The sequence below is a fragment of the Doryrhamphus excisus genome, linkage group LG20, assembly GCF_037039965.1.
Source record: "Doryrhamphus excisus strain RoL-2023G ecotype Guam linkage group LG20, RoL_Dexc_Guam_v1.1, whole genome shotgun sequence".
Taxonomy (NCBI): Eukaryota; Metazoa; Chordata; class Actinopteri; order Syngnathiformes; family Syngnathidae; genus Doryrhamphus; species Doryrhamphus excisus.
The window spans coordinates 13035911-13057187 of NC_136376.1; the positions used below are offsets into that span (position 1 = coordinate 13035911).

The 21277-nt window shown below is 43.5% G+C and overlaps 2 protein-coding genes across 2 annotated transcripts; one reads left to right on the plus strand and one right to left on the minus strand.

The window, feature by feature from the left end:
- The first annotated feature begins 4084 nt into the window (after window positions 1-4084).
- cox5b2 (cytochrome c oxidase subunit 5B2) lies at window positions 4085-5083 on the plus strand. The gene is made up of 4 exons (XM_058058016.2): window positions 4085-4257; window positions 4597-4667; window positions 4742-4841; window positions 4920-5083. The coding sequence occupies exons 1-4, from the start codon at window positions 4167-4169 to the stop codon at window positions 5030-5032; spliced, it is 375 nt and encodes a 124-aa protein (XP_057913999.2). The 5' UTR covers window positions 4085-4166; the 3' UTR covers window positions 5033-5083.
- herc4 (HECT and RLD domain containing E3 ubiquitin protein ligase 4) lies at window positions 4887-21020 on the minus strand. The gene is made up of 24 exons (XM_058057999.2): window positions 20873-21020; window positions 19793-20056; window positions 19561-19720; window positions 19406-19482; window positions 19100-19321; window positions 18890-18981; window positions 17765-17895; window positions 17541-17695; window positions 17194-17270; window positions 16975-17099; window positions 16789-16848; window positions 15334-15445; window positions 15069-15258; window positions 14599-14771; window positions 12726-12845; window positions 12531-12629; window positions 12290-12457; window positions 12069-12212; window positions 11408-11574; window positions 11198-11264; window positions 6601-6683; window positions 6106-6289; window positions 5934-6036; window positions 4887-5850 (listed from the first exon to the last, which is right to left on the minus strand). The coding sequence occupies exons 2-24, from the start codon at window positions 20016-20018 to the stop codon at window positions 5642-5644; spliced, it is 3144 nt and encodes a 1047-aa protein (XP_057913982.2). The 5' UTR covers window positions 20019-20056; window positions 20873-21020; the 3' UTR covers window positions 4887-5641.
- Between the last annotated feature and the right edge of the window lie 257 nt (window positions 21021-21277).

Consider the following 21277-nt stretch of genomic DNA (forward strand, 5'->3'; position numbering starts at 1 on the left):
CCAGAGCACAGCACACACACCGATTCACGCACTTCCTGGTTCACAGGTCATGCTCAACCCGCCCCACATAGCTGGACAAATACATGCCTGCTACTATATGTAGCCTGTTACAGATGCAGCATACTTTCCCAGGTTGGTCTGCTGGTTTTCTGCTGCACCCTCTCTGAACATGTCCCATTCGGTGCACTCAAAACAGTCTTGCAGTGCAGACATAGCTCCCTCTGGCCACACCCTCACCTTCTTCACAGCAGGCTTTCCTCTGGTGAGCAGGGTCTGGTATGCAGGAATTAGCATAACAGAGAGATGGTCTGAGGAGCCAAGGTGGGGGCGGGGGACTGCTTTGAGTGCTTTCTTGATGTTTGTGTAAACCAAGTCCAATGTATTCTCCCCTCTGGTAGCGGAGTGTCAAATTTGGGAGAAAACTTTATTTTTCTTGCCAACATTAACTTGCACTCTCTTGCTACGTAAAGGCATGAAAGACATGAAAGCCACAACAGGAAGCGGAAAACCCCCATCCCCGCGCCTACCCCTCCGGGTGGCAACACCTTCCCTATCGATAGTTCCGGGGTGAATTATGTCCCGGTAACCTATCACTACGGCGTAAGTTTATTTTTATTTACTGTAGTACAAAATTTATTGTAGTACAAAAGCATGCTAGATACGCAATGCATGAACTCAAGGAGAAAATTACATGCCATATCAAAGATCCACCCACTTTTAATGCAGTTCGGGGCAGGATCGGATATATGGATAGTCCGGTTATATCGGTATTTTTTCCGACTCCCGAGAATATCGATATAACGAGACTTTAACTGCAAAAGAATGGACTGATTTCTATTCTTCACAGCTCTCCATTTTTTTTTACATTTTCCTGGTTTCGCTTTCAACTTCAGGCTGTACAGTACCGCAAAATAAATCGTTATAAAAAATAAAATCAGTTTCTCAATAGAATTTCAAACTGGAGGGAGGGTAAAAACATTTCTGTCATGAAAGTAATTGAGAGCTACTGCTTTAAACGTAGACATGAAAGTGTATGTTTTTCTGCAAAAGAAATATTCCTCAGATGACTGTATAATGTGTGTATCTACATAATGTTATCATTGGGTGACTGTAACACCCTCCAACGGGGAATACTTTGTAAAACCACAAGAGGTCGCCATACTACCCGGTGACGTCACTATGATACAAGACAAAAGCATTAGTGGAAGTGTAGTGAATTGCCGGGTGCGGTGGCGCGCGCCTGTAATCCAAGCTACTGGGAGGCTTAGGCTGGCGGATCGTTTGAGCTCAGGAGTTCTGAGCTGCAGCGGACTATGTCGATCGGGTGTCCGCACTAAGTTCGGTACCGATATGGTGCTCCCGAGGGAGCTCGGGACTACCAGGTCGCCTAAGGAGGGGTGCACCGGCCCAGGTCGGCAACGGAGCAGGTCAAAGCCCCCGTACCGCTCAGTAGTGGGATCGCGCCTGTGAATAGACGCTGTAGTGCAGCCTGGGCAATATAGCGAGACACATTCTTTTTACATAAATGAGTATACACGACACTGTTTTGTATCTATACAACACCTCTAATAGCGGGACAACACATTCGCACTGTATTTCCACTTATAAATTGGCAATGTTTTTTTCCGTGTTCTACACCGCCTCCTACTGGGGGAAATTGGCAACCGCATGTCATGTAAAAATTGATAGGTACTGCCACCGTCACAATTTAATACGTTGAATGTGTATCGTTTCACTTACAATTCTTTATAATTTTCAATTATAGAATTTTATTGTTTTATTATGATACAGTCTGCCTGTTAAATTGAATTGGTGGCATTTTTATTTATCGATTATGACATGTAGTTACCACCTTTGACCACAGAAGGCACTGTGAAACCCAGAAAAATCTGTGTTTCGTCACACTGTGTATGTTGACGGCGCATGTTGTAAACAAGAGTGCAAAAAATATTGTGTCTCGCTATACTGCCAATGCTGCACTGCAACGTGTATTCACAGGCGCAATTCCACTATTGAGCGGTACGGGGGCTTTGACCTGCTATGTTGCCCTGAAAAAAAATAATAAATGACCATTACAAATTCTAGCTTTTATAATCAATAAAAAGTTGAAAGGCGAGTTGAAAATTGGCAAACATCTATTTGCAAATATGTCGTTTGACCTTAGCTATCTGTATGTACACTATGTGGGAGTTGACTAGACCACATCCTGTATGTACTTCTATCACTTTCTGGGGAGTACAATTATATACATGTAATAGAAGATTTTAAAAACAGACACAGGTAATCTATAGGCTACACATTTGTAATATTTAGTTTTTACCACCAATGTAAACAGTAATACCACAAGTAATACCAATCATTGCAGACAGTTATTTCCAAACTGATGTTTGGGCAAATTTCTATTAATAAATGATGTCCATAGAAGCTTCAAAAGGCACAAGTCGTACACAAAGCACATACAAGGTTGCTGTGTGCAAGGGAGTGCACTGAACAAATGTGGGTGGGGCTCTTCATGCAAGCAGACACTTCTGCTGTCAAGATAAGGGATGATAAATCAGAGAAGCACCTCCAGGAGGCACCACCAGGATACCTCAGACTGGGCGAGACCACTGTGTGACCCTGATTATCTCACAGCAGATACAGTGGAATAACTACAGCACCAGTCATAGGACTTTTAGTTTAGACTAAACTTGCTGAAAGAAAAGATTACTAAAATAGTCATTTTACTTTGGCTTGGAGGCCTTGGACATAAAGTCAGAGAGGCCAGACCAGAGATGGTTCGAAAATGTCCAGAGGAGATATAGTGAATATATTAGTAGAAGGAGACTGTGTTTAGAGCTGCCAGGTAGGAGGCGTAGAGGAAGACCAAAGAGGAGGTTTATGGATGTAGTGAAGGAGGACACGAGGGTAGTTGGTGTCAAAGAGACAGATGCAGAAGACAGGGTTGGATGGAGGAGATTGATTTGTTGTGGTGACCCATGAAGGGAAGAGCCGAAAGAGAAGGAAAATTTGCTCAAGTGCAGTAAATTTGACAAAATCAAACGCTGTTGCTCTAAAATCTCTCCCACAATATGTGGTGCACTCACGTGCAAGTATCATGAGATTTCGTCTTCATCTTGATCCAAGATGGTGGTTTAAACAAACCAGAAAACGTATGAGTGTGGCTGACGAATAAATAATTGGCTGACAAAAAGTCTTAAGAAGGGTTTGGAAACAGTGGTTTAGGCACGTTATTTTCAAACAACACCACTAGAGGTCAAGATACATACTGATGACGTCACTACGGTATAGTTAAACGAACCATGGATAACGTGTTTTGAAATGAGAAGTGAGAATGTGAAGGTGACAGGCAGACGTTCAAGTATTTATTTTTGATAACTAAAAATGCTTGGACTATCTTGTTTCGTGATCACAACGTTGTTGCACACAGTACAACGTTTCTGTCCAATTTAAAGAATAAATTCATTTACAAGTAAAAATGTGAAGTGTATTTTTTACACATACCTAGACTGCATACACATACCACATACACTTACCTTTCGCAGGCCATATAAAATTATAGCCCGGGCCGCATCTGGCTCCATGACACCTGTTCTCTGTAATATCTTTCTTTACATTTACTTCCCTTTTATTATCCTTTACTTTGTCTTGCAGCAGAGTGGCAACTTCAAAAATGTGACATTGTAATCGTTCCGTGTGCGCACCTTGAAGCGTTGCTTTCATTGGCTGAAATGAATGTCAATCAAGTTGTGTCGCTCTGCTCCCCATTGGCCCGACCGCACTTCTTGTCGAGGCACCCTATAGTGATGAGAAACTCAATTCCTTTTATTGACTCGAATTGTAATGAGTCACTCAAAGAAGTGAATTGGGTACTTAATTCACTCCAGTTTTCCGTCACAGTGCGCATGTGCACAAACTCGTCCATGTGGAACAAATTGGGAATCGGGTACATCCGGTAGCTGATTCACAATTCACATAATTTCTTTTTTTAATTTAGCTGGCTGTATCAGGGTTAACAAGCTAAGAGACGAGTTCCCGTGAGTCCCGATTCCGTTACACGATCATGAGTTTTGAACGACTCGTTCATTACTCGCGCATCTCTGTCCCCTGGAGTTCAGCTGTCGCGTTTGTCACTTAATTCTCGGTATCTGAACGTAAAGACGGGCATGGCGAGCCGACTTCTCTACCGAATTTGTTCAACGACGTTGCAGTTAAGGAGTCGAGTGTTGTTACAGCGTTCCATGACCACCGTGAAAGGTAAAAGTCGAGGAACACAGACCTAACATAACATTTAAGACGGGGCGGTTTCAAGTGATTGCTGCTTAAATGCTGTGTTCTGATAAAGCCAACTGCATACAATCCTGGATGTAATCTCTGCCACCAACTTCCCTCAACGTTTCAATTTTGCTAACTATAGTGCCCTCATGAAGGTCATTTGAACTTGGGGTAGGCCTCCTTCGGGCAGGCGTGCTTTGGTTGGGTGCCAGTGTCCTGGCAGAGGTGGCGTTCAACAACAAAGTCACACTCCATTTGACACAGAAGCGTTGTCTATTGCACAATAAATCTGCTTGAAATGCATTCTTATCTAATTCCCAGGAATACCAACCGATGAGGAACAAGCGACTGGACTGGAACGCCGTGCCCTACAAGCCCTCAAACTGGGGAAAGTATGCTATTCATTTGAAAAGTGTTATAAGCTGCCCTCTTTCGTACTCATATCTGGTTGAAAATACATTAAAAGGATCCCTACAGTATATTGAAGCCTAAAGAGTACGCTGGAACCAAAGATGACCCTCACATTGTGCCTTGTATTGGAAATAAGAGGCTGGTGGGCTGTCTTTGTAAGTAATATTTCACATAAAAAAAATATATGTATGTATATTGAATGACTTTTTTCAGATTAATAAAAATATCTGCAGGTGAGGAAGACAACACTGCCATTGTGTGGTTCTGGCTCCATGAGGGAGATGCCCAGCGCTGTCCCTCTTGTGGGTCCCATTACAAGCTGGTCCATCATGAGTTACCCCATTAAAATGATCACTTTCATGTCTCTGAAGACCACAAATAAATGATCACCAAGTAACTCAAATACTGCAGTTACTGTCTCCTGACATGTCAGTGGCTAGCACTTTTATTTGACCACTTTAAGATTCACAGCCAAGATAATGCACTCCAAAGCGCAACTATCAAACATACGTGAAGTAAAAAGGTTAATACTGTCTCTATCACACATCATGCACGCTGTTAGCTCCTGCATTTTGGAGTGAAAGTCACTCGGCCAACACTGATGCTTTTTTTTTTGCTCAAGATAATCAGTGATGTTAGTGTGTTGAAGTCTTATATGTACCAGCAGGTTGCTTCCTTGTAGTTGCCATATCCAAACATGACAAAGTACATTGTTGAAATATCAAATGTAAGTCCCCCTTGTAATAGGGCATCAAATGCTGTGGGAGTTTAATAAAACGCTTAAAAATAATCCCAAAGTAACACAAAAGTGTTTATGTTGCTAAGTCTTAATGACATCTAGTGTCTTGTGAACTCCTTACAACCAGGCTCACTTCAGTCTGCAAAGCAATACATTTGGGAATGTGGAGGCCTGTGGACAGTCTGGACATGGACGTCCAGACCTTTCCCAGTGATCTCACGCCAGATTGAAGCCTTGATAGTGGTCTATTGCTTGAAGAAGCTTCTCCCGGAGTGACTCGGCACTGGTGTATTTGGGCAGGTCCAGAAGGTTGAAACAGGTGTGGGCAACGGGCAAGTAATGTTCTCCCCCACCGGTTGGCTGAATTACCAGTTTCAGGCTTTTCATACCCAAAATGGGAATACGATCGCTGCCTGTCAGGAACACTGAGGAGACAAATGACATCCATTTCATGTTGTGCATCTCCACCATGCCCAAATACTGGCTTGCTACAGAGAGCAACACTTACACAGGAACTGTTTCTTCTTTTCTAAAGGAAGGTTGTGGAACACGTCCCAGAATATCCTAATGGTGGGATGGTCTGCCCAGTACTCTCCCTTGTATTCAGTGCTCTTGAGGGGGGGGGGGAAATACATGACATTTTCCATACCAAACCCAGATATGAACAAATGTTTCCAAACCTTTTCAAGCTCAGTCCAGTCATAGTTGGTGTTGCCAATCACCATGCCCTGTAGTTCGTTGGGCTGGAACAGCTCTAGAACTTTGCCTCCACACACCTTGTGGAAGCCTGCATAGAAGCACTCAAAGAGCGGCGCCACTGAGATGTTGAATATGTACTCCACGTACGCACTGACAAAGTCTTGCCTGCACAGAAAAACGTAAAATCACAGAATTTATATGTGATTGTGTACAGTACAGTAGGAGAAATAAGTATTAATGCGCTGTTATGTTTCATTTTAGAAAAAGGCTAAAAAAGATGTGATACATACGTATATAATGAAATCTTTGATAAGTCATTAACATTTACATTTTCTGTCAAAATCAGCAGGAAATTAAATGCTTATTTTGCTCACCCTATGTGTAAAAGCAGCAACTCAATAGTTGCACTCAGGAAGAAATCAGATTGTTATAAATATTTATTTCACACCAATGCCAAAACAAGCAGAAAATATTACCTGTTTGATTTATTAACATTGATGTTTTCACCATTAGGTATAAGTTCTAAGACCTCCGTGGCACCATAGTTTTCCTCAGTGATCTGAAAAGAAAGGGAATTTTGTTGATATAGACACTAAACACTAATCCCTGTGAAATTACTCAGAGATGCTGTCATGGAAGTGTCCAAGAAAGAAACTGCAATGGACAGCTTATCAAAACAATTTCTGGAGTAGTAAACCTCAACTGGTGGTCATTGGGGCCCCACCAGAGCATTCCATCTGGCCCCCAGAATGAAATTACTTAATTCAGTCCTGGGCTATAAAATGAGCAAAAATCAGTTTTTGTATAATCACGAGTACTAGCAAAGTCTGCACTAAATCATTGAAATGGCCGGTACTGAAAAAAGACTGAGACTGAATGAGTTGAAATATTGATCCGTACACGTTGACGTCAGAAGCGTTCCCGTCCAGCCATTGGGGCAGATAGTATTGTTGATCTAAATGCCCTTACATGCTAAACAGATTTGCTCTGTGTCAGGAAAGGTGTAAGCTACAACTTCCCTGTACTATGAAATTTTATTTGCCGTTATTTGATGTTTTTGTTATGCGAATTTGGAGCGGCCAGACCGGAGCAATAAGAAACACAGACAAGAAGAAGAGAAACTGGGGGTGGGGGGGAACAGTAGAGAGAGAGAGACAAAAACAGCAGCAACAACAATTCCCATGACAACAAGAGTGACAAACAAGACTGCATCAGTTAAATGTCAATGATGGCTAAGGGTCACAATGGAGATGATATCAGTGAAATGAAATAGTCCAACTTACCAGTGGCAATAGTAACAATGAAGACATGAACCGTGATAGTAAACACAATTACAGCCAGTTACAGTAATTAAATCTCACTGCTTGACATCATTATTACTGTAATAATAGCATACCAATAGCATAAAGACATCAGGGATAAGACGGTAGATTGTGTAGAGAAGCACCCATGTGCTGTGAGTGCCTATATGGAGGTGTGTACTTCTGTGTGCATATTCATATGTGTGCGTAAGTGTGCTCGTATGCGTGTGTGTATGCCCCATCCACTCAATACGCACACACGCAAGCACACACCGTGGACGTCCCCGGGTGAGGTGTCCAGGGCACTATAGGGCGGGGGACCCACAACCAGGCCCCGAGCCCAGAGAGACACGGACCGGCCAGGGGATAGACCCCAAACCCCCTCGACCACGGCGTCGGGGCAACAGCAGTGAGGCAGACAAAGGAGTGGGCGAGGGGGGGAGGCCCGCACATGAGCAAGCGGAGGGGGTGCACAGGCGAGCAGCAAGGCGCTGGCCGACACCCGCCGGGCAGCTCACCCCCGGAGAGGAAGTGCCACAGCTCCAAGCCACGGGAAGGCCAAGCACCAGAGCCAAGGAGTCAAGACCAGCGCTAGGCCACCAACAGATCTCATCATCCACCGGGATGCCCCCCGCCCCCAGAACCAGCAGCGCACCACCCATGTACCGGAGAACCATCCCCGACGAGCCCTAAGACAAGACCGGGTACGGAAAGCGATGCAGCAGAGCATAGAGACCAGTGGTAGCAGACACACAAACGCCCGGGACAGCATCGTCCCCCCCCCCAGCAGGCCCAACTCCAAGGCGCATGCCCCCCACACGCCACCCAGGCCCCCGTCCCCACGAGCTAGATCACGCCCCATCCCAACACACAGCCCGCAGCAGCCACCACAGCGCAGCAATCCTAAGCCACCACCAGACTTCAGGCCACCAGCAGCATGGACCCCACTGCCCGGAGACCGCTGAACGCCCCCTCAAGGGCACGGTGGTGCACGCGACCCAGGACAAACCAAGGGAGGTAGCGCCAACCGCGCCCCTAGGGCAAGCACAAGTGTCAACTGGTTCCAGCGAGACCTCCAGGAAGGGTGACCAAGCCAGAGGAATGCAGAGAACAAAGGGGCATCCGCAAGGAAACCCCTCACCCCCGGCACAACCAATTGCAGATCACCCCCAAGGTCATACATGTACAGCGGGGAAAATAAGTATTGAACACGTCAACATTTCTCTCAAAAAACATATTTCTAATCAAGCTATTGACATGAAATTTTCACCAGATGTCGGCATCAACCCAAGTAATGCACACATACAAAGAATCCAAACATTTATGCTCATAAATTAAGTTATGTGTAATAAAGTGCAATGGCACAGGGAATAAGTATTGAACACATGAAGAAAAGGAGGGGTAAAAAGGTCTGGAAAGCCAAGAAAGCAGCTGGAGTTTGTCAGTATTTAGAAGGTTAACCTGTCCCCTATTAGTGCAAAGTAATATCAGCTGGTTTAGTCCTGATTAATGCCTTTTAAAAAGGTTTCTCACCAGCAAGGTGTTAGACAAGAAGCATTGCATGATGGGTAAAAGCAAAGAGCTGTCCAAAGACCTACGCAGCCTTATTGTTGCAAAACACACTGAAGGCATTGGTTACAGGCACATTTCTAAACTTCTGAAAGTTCCAGTGAGTACCATTGGGGCCATCATCCAGAAGTGGAAAGAACACGGCATTACCATAAACCAGCCATGGCCAGGTGCTCCTCGCAAGATTTCAGACAGAGGAGTCAAAACAATCATCAGAAGGGTTCTCCAACAGCCCAGGACCACTCGTGGAGAGCTTCAGAAAAACCTGGAATCAGCAGGTACCGTTGTTTCAAAGAAAACAATAAGTAATGCACTCAACCGCCATGGCCTCCATGCACGCACACCACGCAAGACTCCATTTTTGAAGAGGAAGCATGTTGAAGCTCGTTTGGAGTTTGCGACACAACATTTGGATAAACCCATGACATTCTGGGAGAACATACTCTGGTCAGATGAGACCAAAATTGAACTCTTCGGATGTCATAAGACACAACATGTTTGGAGGAAAAATGGCACTGCACATCACCCCCAAAACACCATACCAACAGTCAAGTTTGGAGGTGGGAGCATCATGGCGTGGGGCTGTTTTTCAGCATGTGGTACTGGTAGACTTCATATCATTGAAGGAATAATGACTGGAGAAAAGTATCGAGACATTCTTGATCAGAATCTGCTGTCATCTGCCAGGCTGCTGAAGATGAAAAGAGGGTGGATCAGCAAGACAACGATCCCAAGCACACAGCCAAGGTAACACTCAACTGGTTGAAGAAAAAGAAAATAAAGCTGCTAGAATGGCCCAGTCAATCACCAGACTTGAATCCAATTGAAAATCTTTGGAAAGAACTGAAGATCCGGGTTCACAGAAGAGACCCCCGGAACCTTGAAGATTTGAAGGCAGTTTGTGTGGATGAATGGGCCAAAATCACACCTGAGCAATGTATTCGACTGGTTTCTCCATACAGGAGGCGTCTTGAGGCTGTAATCACCAACAAAGGTTTTTGCACTAAGTATTAAATAAATTTCAGTACGCGTGTTCAATACTTATTCCCTGTGCCATTTCACTTTATTACACAACTTAATTTATGGACATAAATGTTTGGATTTCTTTGTATGTGTGCATTACTTGGGTTGATGCCGACATCTGGTGAAAATTTCATGTCAATAGCTCGATTAGAAATATGTTTTTTGAGAGAAATGTTGACGTGTTCAATACTTATTTTCCCCGCTGTATGTGAGGTGCAGCAGGGAGGACCGGGGCCCACACACGCCCACCACGCACTACCGACCAACCGAGCGGGGCAAACCAGCACAGCACCGCCCGGAGCAAGCCGTGGGCCACAGGACCAGCCACAGGCCCCACCCAGCCCATCATGGCAACCAGTCCGGCCCGCCAACTCCCTCAGCGATGGCCTCCGGCCACCCCATGCAGGGGGCCCCACCAGAGATTGTGCCAGCCGCGGACAAACCACGCGCCCCGAGGCCAGAACAGCAGGGACTGCAGCAGCAGGGAGCAACACCACAGAGACCACAGGAGAACCGGGACCCGTATGAGGCAGAGCACAACCACGCCCCCAAGGCACGTGAGCCAAAAGTGCCAGGGAGGGACAGAGACACACACACCACACAGTAGAGCCCACAAGAAAAGCAACACCCCAACAGCCACAAAAAGTGAATGCCCCCCCAGCCCCATCCTCCGCCCCAGCGCCGACCCATCTCCACCACATCTCCCATCCACCCACCTACACGCCAAGTAGGACACCCCGGAGGTGGGAAGACCGCCACCAGACCGAAGACAGAGGTGGCCAGCCAGACACCGGCAAATAGCAGGGGCCGCCGATGACCCACCCCCAAACCCTTGGTCGAGGCTCCCCCACGACCCCAAGCCCCCCATGCCCACACCCCACGGTCCCACACAGTAACCAAGCCAGAGCACCCAGGGCAACCCCCGGCCCACCACCAGAGGCAAGGGAGGCCGTGGAGGAACCAGCGCCACCGGGCGCCCCCCCCCCCCGTAGCAGCAGGTGCCCACCACCCACCGGATGCGGCACCACGTCTACCCACCACCCCGAGGGACGGCCTGCCCCCGGGATGACCACCACCACCCCACCCACGCCCCAGACAGCTCACCACAACCCCCACCAGAACCTCCAGGGGGTCAGCCCAGCAAGAAGGGACAGAGATACCTGGCACTAATAGTACTAACTGTGAAGTTCAAGCAGAAGGTTTCCTCGAGGTCATCCTCTGGGTAGTCCAGTAACAGTTGGAGACTCCTAGATAAAAGCATATAGATTTGTTATTAAGTGTGAAAGTAGTCTCACATTGAAATGTATCTTGAGGTGATGATGGACATCAGACTGTACTGATGTTAAAATGTGCTTCATGGAGCGATAAGATGATGTTCTTTTGACCTCACCTCCCTACATCTGGCATGAGCTCCTTCAGGTCATCTAACGTGGGTTTCCTCTTCAGAAGTTTCTTGTAAAGCGCCACAGGAAAGTTGAGCTCCACAATGGTGAGGTTGTAGATGGCGAGACCACAGATAACTCCGATCAGGTTGAACAAGTCAGTGTCCTCAAAAGTCTGGAAGGAACATTCATTTACTGGCAGTTTGTATATGTAACTATAGATGACTACTTATAACGCTTTCAATGATTATCGTGATCATGATGAACATCCACTGGCTTATTGGCTCATAATGGCTACCAAAAGAAATCATCCAAAGTGTGGAAGTATTGTGAAAAGATAAACGATCACATATCACATGACAACCAACATTGTATCATTTAAAACGGGTAAGGCTCTTGGACCAACTTAATTTTATATTTCCACAGTGAATTTGAATGCCAAAAATGTTTGTTTTTCAAGTAGTGTTCCTATTTTTTGATGTGTGTCAACAGCAACCATGTTTGGGGTTTGTCTTGCTTTCTGTCACTAAATACGTTCATAAAAAATGTTTTTTAAGTTTGAACCTTTTTCTTTGAGGTGGAAGAAGAGGGCTGTACATTTGGTGGGCTCGCCATTAGCCGTGTTTTTAAATCAGTGTCTACTATTACAGAGACAAATCCAATCTGTACCTTGCGTGAGAACCAGATGAGCCTGGACTCTTCGTGGTAACGGAACATGCCGTACTTTGGGTCCAACAACTCTTTCATGATCAGGAGAAAGAATTCTTTTCTCACACCTCCAGCATCAACCGCCTCTTCTCCAACAAAGATAACCTGCCCAGAATTGTAGCCACAACATGTTTCACACTGTCAGGGTTCTCTTACATTTGTGCAATAGATAAAAGATAAACCTTTAGTGGCTTCTTGTAGTCAACGTTCTTGGATTTCCTGAGCACTTCCATCGTGTCTCCTACTATATTTTCCCTCCGGACAATGAGGATGAGGCAGGGGTTTACAGATTCCACAGCAGGTAAAAACATGGAACTCAAGTTTTGCATTTGAGCCTGATCCACTGCCATCTATTCACACAGAAAATACTCATTAGCTTCCATTTTGCAGCATGATAGTGTTTGTAAATGAAAATGGCAGTACCTGCATTTGTAAGACAGCATCAGTCTGGAGCAGAGTTGTCTTTGCTGGTGCATCAAATACAAAAGGGTACCTGCACAAAGTTACTACACCGTCGTGACCCTGAGGACAGAGGTACCAATAAACGAGCCACATTAGTCAAGTTCTGACCAGCTTCCTAACTTCATATAAAAAGAGGCTACAGGCTTAAATACTCACCCCTGGATACATTTGTCCCTGAATCCAAGTGATATAGTCATTTCTGATGTCTATCAAGTCATCCAATTCATGAATGTAGAATTTATCATACTGTATAATGTGTCCAGCTCTCTCATTCACCTGAGGTGATAGGAAAGTGGAGATGATCAATAAGTCATGAGAAATGTAGACCAGTGGTTCTCAACTGGTTTGGCTGTGAGACCCACCCTAAATGATAAGCGAGCCAAATTATAGACATTTTTCAACCAAAATTATTCAAATACAGTCATCCCTTACCACTTCAAATGTTGTGGCATAAATCATGCTGTTTAGTGGCTATTTAGTCTATTATTCCTTCATTCATTCATTTTCTACCGCTTATCCTCACGAGGGTCGCGGGGGTGCTGGAGCCTATCCCAGCTGTTCGGGCGAGAGGCGGGGTACACCCTGGACTAGTCGCCAGCCAATCACAGGGCACATATAGACAAACAACCATTCACACTCACATTCATACCTATGGACAATTTGGAGTCGCCAATTAACCTAGCATGTTTTTGGAATGTGGGAGGAAACCGGAGAAGCCCACACACGGAGAACATGTAAACTCCACACAGAGGTGGCCGAGGGAGGAATCTCACTCGAGTCTCCTAGCTGTGTGGTCTGCACGCTAACAACTCGTCCACCGCTCGTGTTGCAGCCATAACCCAAGTCAAGCTAAAACTCAACTCTGAACCCCTGACATCACGTTCTGTCCACCATCCACTCAGCTCCCCTACCACCGGGACACATTTACAGCAACACACACACATGCATTAGTCTTATATGGCTTATTTTATTTAATATTATTACATTTTTGTCATATTATTTCTACTATATTTGTTATTACGAGTGTATATTTCATTTTCTCATATTATGTCTACTATATTTGGTGACAAAATGACATAAAAAGTAAAATATATAAAAACATTAATAAAAACTAAAATAAGCATGTGGAAAAATATAAAAACATTTGGTTAAGATCCAAAACAATAGGTATAGGGTATAAAATAACCAATATATAAAAGTCAAGTTCAAAGGTTAAAAAAAAGAGAGCACGAGTTAAAAGCCAAATTAAATAGGTGGGTCTTGAGCATATTTTTAAAAATCTCAACGGTCTCTACGGCCCTCAGGTCCTCCGGCAGTCTGTTCCACAAACGGGGGCCATAAAACTGGAAAGTGCCTCACCGTGTGTTCATGTTTTAACTCTGGGAATACATAATAGGCTGGTGTCGGAAGACCTGAGGGCCAGCGAGGGTTCATAACTTAAAAGCAATTCAGAAAGATAAGAAGGCCCACAACCCCTAAGACATTTAAAAACTATTAAGAGAACCTTAAAATCGATCCTGAAACATACAGGGAGCCAATGCAGTGATTTTAGAACAGCTTGCCTTCTGGTCCTTGTCAGCACACAGGTGACACAGCTGAGTTCTGTAATAGTTGTAGACTTGTGATGTTTCTTTTAGGAAGGCCAGAAAGCAGGGCATTGCAATAGTCAATACGACTAGAAATAAAAGCATGCATCAGCATCTCTGTATTTGCCTGAGAGAGGAACGGGCGGACTCTGGCTATATTCTTTAAATGATAAAACCCTGTTTTTGTAACATTTTTAATATGTGGAATAAAATTGAGCTCAGAGTCAAAAATGATCCCGGTCCACTTTCCTGTCATACATGGGAGTCTTCACTGTGGGCATAATTAATTAATTAAATAAAAAATAAATTAATTAAAAATACCATGAGCAAATTTTTCTGCCCAACCCAATGTAAACAGGTCCATAACCCTAAAGTAGGTTGTGGAACCACCAGTTGAGAATAACTGGTGTAGACTATTAGAAAGACTTTGACAGATTTCTCACCAAGTGCAGGATTTCCATCAATCGGAGGGATGTGTCCAGGAAACAGGTGAAAATTCTCTGCTCTGTCGATGGGATGCCCACCTTGTGCATCTGAAGCAGATACACCACCACCCCTTTGTACAGCTCTACCAGCCGCTGGAAGACTGGGGGTTCGAATGTAGACCACCACTTTCCTGAGGCAAACAAAATATAAGAAATAACCTGTGTCCATCAAGCAGTGCAGTTTGCTACAGTTCACTGGTCAATAAAGACACACTTGTGTACCTTTTCTCTATAAAAGCATGTCTTTTGTTTGTAACACAAAATAACACAGTATCAGGCTGCTAAGTTGTACAGCTATTACCATCTGACCAACACAACTAAGAGGAATGTTTTTAACGTTCCAAACTGCACTATGGCAAACTGAGCTTAACAGAACCACTTAGTACAATCATATCTAAAACGTTCATGTCTGTAGCCCTTCCTCTTACCTAGTACCTTCAGAGGAGCTTCTTTCAGGCTGAGGAGTGATTTTGCAAACGGGATAGAGATTGTCACATAATTGTTTGGATCACTGAAGAGAGGGCATTCTGGAAGAGTGAGGTAGAGTCTCAGTGCTTCTATGTCTGGAGGGGAGTTGCTCAGTCTGGGGATAAGGTTCTTCTCCATACTAGCAGCAATCTGACAATGATGAAGAAAGTCAAGAGGTCTGCGAGCTCTGTGCCAATTACCACAAATGATGTATTGATGCCTGACCTGTTGGGAGATCTCAGGGTGATCTTGTGTAATCAGTCTGTGGAACAGGAGACGGGCCATGTTCATATCGGTCCCTGACCATTTACTGCTGGTACAGTAGTGATCGGGATGACTGAGAAAAGGAGAAGCAGAATTACAGTGTGACTGAATAGAGGCCGTTTCAAAAGGCTACTTGCGCAAATGCTAGAATATGTTCATTCATTCATTTTCTACCGCTTTTTCCTCATGTGATTCTGCTTTATACTGAACACATGGTGAATGAAAAGATTGACATTTATAATCAAGTAGAACTAGAGGGTAGCAGAGGTGAGGATGCTGAGGTTTTCATTGGGAGTGACCAGGATGGATAGGATCAAAAAATGAGTACAAGGGGAGTCAGGGAGGCCAGACTGAGATGGTTGGGACATGTCCGGAGGAGAGATAGTGAATATATTGGTAGAAGGATGCTGCCAGGTAGGAGGTGCAGAGGAAGACCAAAGAGAAGGTTTATGGATGTAATGAAGGAGGACATGAGGGTAGCTGGTGTGAAAGAGACAGATCCAGAAGATGGGTTGGATGGAGGAGATTGATTTGCTGTGGCGACCCCTGAAGGGGAAAGCCCAAAGAGGAAGAAGAAGACAGTGGAACCTCAGTTATCATCTGCCATGGTTAGGGTGTTTTTCAGTGATCAAAAATGTACACCAAACATTTGCCTCGTTTTGATGAGCTCACATCATCACATTATGTCTTTGGCAACAGTCAAGTCTTCAGTAAAAGTAACATAAAATGTTGATTTATTGCTTTCATTCATCATTTATATATAGTATTTATATGTATTTTGAATTGTTTTCTGCATGTACAGCTATAACTGTGAAACTATAAATATGTTTTGTGTTAACATTTTTGGCTTTCTGGAACACATTAATTGAATTTCCATGATTTCTTATTGGAAACTTAAGAGTCAAACCATCTGGAACGAATGAATAACATAAAACCAAGTTTCTACTGTATTCAAATAGTGTGTTTTGTTTTGTTTTTTTGTGATGTCAAAAATACAAAAATACAAAAAAATGTGATTTTATTTTTTGGACAGCCAAAGCAAGTCAACCACATGAGTAGTTTTGCCATAGTTTTTATGCCGAATGCACTTCCTGACACAACGCTTTTTCCCCTTGTCGTTTTCTGAGGATGGACTGAAAAAGATTGGGGGAAAGCCAACATACTTGTCAAAGACAACACGGAACTGAACAAATATTGAAAATGACATCACCTCAAGTCGAAAAGACATATAGAACTGAAGTCATTTTTTGATTGACGGAAGCAGTTGAAAATTAATGAATGCTGATGACTGTAATAAATAATAAAAGAACGGAAGACAAACCACAAAGCTGCATCTACTCCTCATATGAAGCACGAGTTGTAATCTCCCTCGACCACCTGTGAAAGAAACCCAACCTCCTTTCACAACCTAATTACCTTGTATATAAGAAGGATCCATTGAGGCAGCTTGCTGATGAAAATACCAGGTCAATCTCACTGAGAGAAACACAAGAGGGGAGCAATCAGTGTGACTTTTCACAACCACGTATCCATAATGGAATGACTGCACCATGTTGTCCTCATACACGGCCAGCCTACGTTGTAAGGACGAGAAGACTTTACTTGGTGATTTCTTGTGGGAGTCTTCCTGGTGAGTGGTCCAGCCATTTTCGTATCGTTTCCTCATTCAAGGTGCAAACTCTTGGCTGGGGGTCTGGTATCGACACATTGTCAATGTTTTGCAGGTTCTACCAACACACAACAGAAGAGAAAGTAGCACATCTCCTGTCATGCCACATTCCATGGGCAAAAATGTAAGTTGTTGCTGAATACTGAACTTACATTGGTAGCACAATAATGAGCAAAGCTTTGGTCTCCTCCAGCATAAATCCTCTTCACACAAACACTCTGATGCATACCTGCAAAGGTAAACTATGTAAATAAGTAACATTCATTTTATAAATAAAAAAGGATAGAATGACGCAAAAACATTTTGAGCGTGAGATGTCATCCATCCATCCATCTTTTATTGCATTTATCCTCATTAGTGTGTATATCGTAATTTCCAATGTATAAGACGCTACTCTTCTAACGCTTTGAACCCCGTGGATTATACAGTGATTCGGCTAATTTATGGTCACATTCTAATCTCACAACATCGCTATTGTAACTAGATCACTGAGACTCACATGTATTATCAGGACCACTGGAGGGTATCCAGGGGCCCTTGACGGGGCCTGGGCTTTTTCTGTTGCAGGTAGACCGGGTTCCAAGTTGTCCATTACCGCCAAGTCCAAATGAGTCCATCTTTTCGCACGAGGGTGTGAAAGCCAACGTGTGCTGTCTTGAATTGTAAAAATAAGTTGTTGGGCGTTTTTTTCAGGTAAAAAAAATATATACAAAGAGGTCTCACCTTCCACACGCAATCTGTGTGACGACATTTCCCATAAGCTCAAACACTTTCCTTGGATTGATTTCATGGTTTGTAGAGTTATGTCCCAGTTGGCCATATCCTCCTGCTCCAAATGTAAAGACACCTCCCTCCTGTAGAATAAGCAACACAACTTTCTTATAGACAAGATACCTGCAAAGCTACAATCAGTAACATCATGGTTACAGTGTGGTGACACATACACATTTTTCAGCAAGTTATGCACAGTTGGCATCTGACATGTATCTTTAAAATATGAATAATAAAAAGTAGTCGACAGAGAGAATAATCTCACTCATCTGCACACAGTGATTCTAAAGTATTGTGGTTATAAAAGCAACATTTTAAGACTTAAGACGAATTATGCTCATTTTTTGACCCTTTGTATTGAGTTGTGGTCAATAACCCACACAGAAAACTTTTTCGATTTTGCAGAATCTGTACCTATTCCAGCTGTATTCCCAGTCATGTTGTTCCTATTTCAGTGCACATTTATCATGTGCGATGTGCCCACTTTCCTAGTAAGATAAGATATGCCTTTATTCGTCCTTCAGTGGGGAAATTTGCAGTAATAAGCCCATTTGTTTAAGGAAAAAAACAACATCAGACAACTGGTCTACTTTGAACAAAATATTAATGAATTGGATTCAACTAGTAAAATCCTTAGTCAAAGACAGCCCTCGTAATTTTAGAAGACAAAAATGTAATTACATGACTTAATCAAGGAGAGATATCAAGAGGTGCGGTTTGTCATCAGACATTCTTGTCTTCTCTTGAGAAATAAAATACACAAAATCACCTATTTGGTCGAGTTTGGTGCATCATCAGCCAGTAGTTTTTTCAAAACATATTTACTGATATTCCCTGATGAATAAATAGAATGTCTCTGTAATACTATACCTTTTCCTGAAAAAATACAACTTCACAGTATTCTCATAATACAACATTTTTCATTAGAAAAGCTACAACTTATTCACATAATTATTATTCTTGTGTTTTTTCTACCAAGTCAAGAATTCAGCATGTTGTGTCATCAGAAGACCCTATATTATCCAGTCTGCCCTACTGCTGCAGTATATTGCTTACTGTAAACAATATATAACTGACCTTGGTCAGAGCCGCTGTGTGATCTTCTCCACAGGAGATGAAAATTACTCTCTGCGATCTAAGTGACTTGAGTAGGGTTGGAAAACATCGGTCTGAGAGAAGAAAAAAAGGCTGTGTCATGTCTGTGTGATATGTTACTATATTATTAATAGTGAACTACAAATACAGAGAGTGCCAAGACATGTCTTAAAGATGTATTAACTTCCTCACCATTGCTGTCATTGAGGCCCAGCTGACCAAACTTGTTCCGGCCCCAACCAAACACTGCTCCTGAGAGAGTAAGGGCGAAGCTGTGAGCGCCACCTGCTGATAGCTGAACAAAAGGAACACCCTGCAGAGACTGAATGATTTGGGGAGTGGAAACGCTTTGTCCATTGGCTCCAAGTCCAAGTTGTCCGTATCGATTTTGACCCCAGGAGAAAACCTGTCCCGCTGTGGAAAAAAAATGCACATATCTCGTCATGACAATTATCATTTAAAGGAATATAATGTATACAATGCATGAACCATCCTCACCTTTTGAAAGTGCAATGGAGTGCCAGTAACCACAGGCTACCTGAGCGATTTGAACATCACTCAAAGTCTTGATGTTTCTGCCATTTACAGAGACAGAATGCTTATATTGCAGTTGCTGCTGGTACATCATATATTAGCATACAAGGAAGCTTTACCTAGGCACACGAACACATTCCTCAAAGTTATTTAAGCCCAGCTGCCCATCTGAGCCCAGGCCCCATGAGAAAACCTGCCCGCTGTCATTCAAGGCAAGTGTATGCGATTCGCCACAAGACACCGCTGTTATGATCTGAGCATCAAGAGCCACAACCTGTTCTGATGGAGGACATTAAATGGATGAGTCAATTCATCAAACATCATTAAGATCAACTTTTTAAAATCACCAACCTGGTTTCTTCCTGGACTTCTCGTGACCCAGCTGACCCAGATCATTGCAGCCACAAGTGTAGACAGTGCCATCATCCACCAGGAAAACAGTGTGCTTGCGTCCACAGCCCACATCACGCACTTGCTTCCCATGGAAAAACTCACATTTCCTTGGTTCAACCACTATCTCTTCATCAATGCCACCCAAACCCAGCTGTCCATAGGAAGCATTGCCCCAACACAGCATTGTAGTCCTTCTGTGTGGCTAAATAAGCCAGTCCGGGCCTGGGCAAAAGATGACACAGGAAGATAGCATTAAGGTTAAACTCCACAGAAAATAACTAGATAAACAAAACTATTTCTACTAGGGTTGCCAAGCAAGGTAGCTAAATAGAGCTAGAGCTAAATTATAGAGAGCAATAACGCTACGCCAATGAAAAATGGGTTCGTGGGCGTGGTTAGCTACACAAGCGTGTTTTGCATTAGCATCTTAAACATGTGTAAGTACTCTAGGCTCTGCGGGTAACACGTACACAGATTAGCAAAGAAGCATACAGTAGAAATTATGATTGTAAAGCAATACAATATAACACAGCTAAAATGACACTTCCGGTTATGCTCCAAATTAAAGGTAACCGTCAGTGCTATTATCGGCGCGCTGACCGAGTAACGAGTTCGCTCAGAGCTAAATTTATATTTAATAGTCATTATTTCAAACATGTTTGTGGTAGTCCGTTTTTGGAGCGTTCATTCAGAAGTAATCCCGGGCTAACGACAGGATAGCAGATCAGATGCGTGAGCGTAAGCATGATCGAAGTACGGTTACCTTGACGTACTTGGCACGATGGCGTGAGCGTTAGAAGAAATGTTCGAATTTTACAACTGCTTTTGGTATGGTATGGCTTTGAAAGGACAATGAACACAGTAACTGAAACAAAATATATTGTACGGTTAATTTAGATGGGCATTTCATCTATCGCCCCTATCTTCTTCATCCGTTCGACACCCGTGCATACTTTTTTTAGTTGAAGGACTCAGAATGCACATTAAATCGTTGCATTTTAAAACGAGGCGTTAAAAGGAGCACACGGCAAATCTTACGAATGGAGACGGATCTTTGTTGTCCCAATCACACCGCCAGTCGCTGTCAAAAACATTCGAAGATATCCACAGTCGCTCCCCTCCACTATCCTACACTTTTGCTATATATGTCAACAACTACTATGGAGCTGGCGCTACATGTTTACGTCAAGTTGGACATGTTTTTCTACTGCCGGTTTTACCTTTGGAAATAAAAGTCGTCATGTACCTTGAGTCGCAACCAGACACGGCAATGGACTTTAAGCATTCCACTTTTACACAATACACAAACTATTGAATATACACACTATCTCAAATTATATATTTTTTTCTTTTGAATGAGTGTGTTTGATGCTGCTCGTAAATGGATGATTACCTTTAATGTGAAGGTACACGCGCGGTAGTGCCGCGACTGACGTGCTCAAG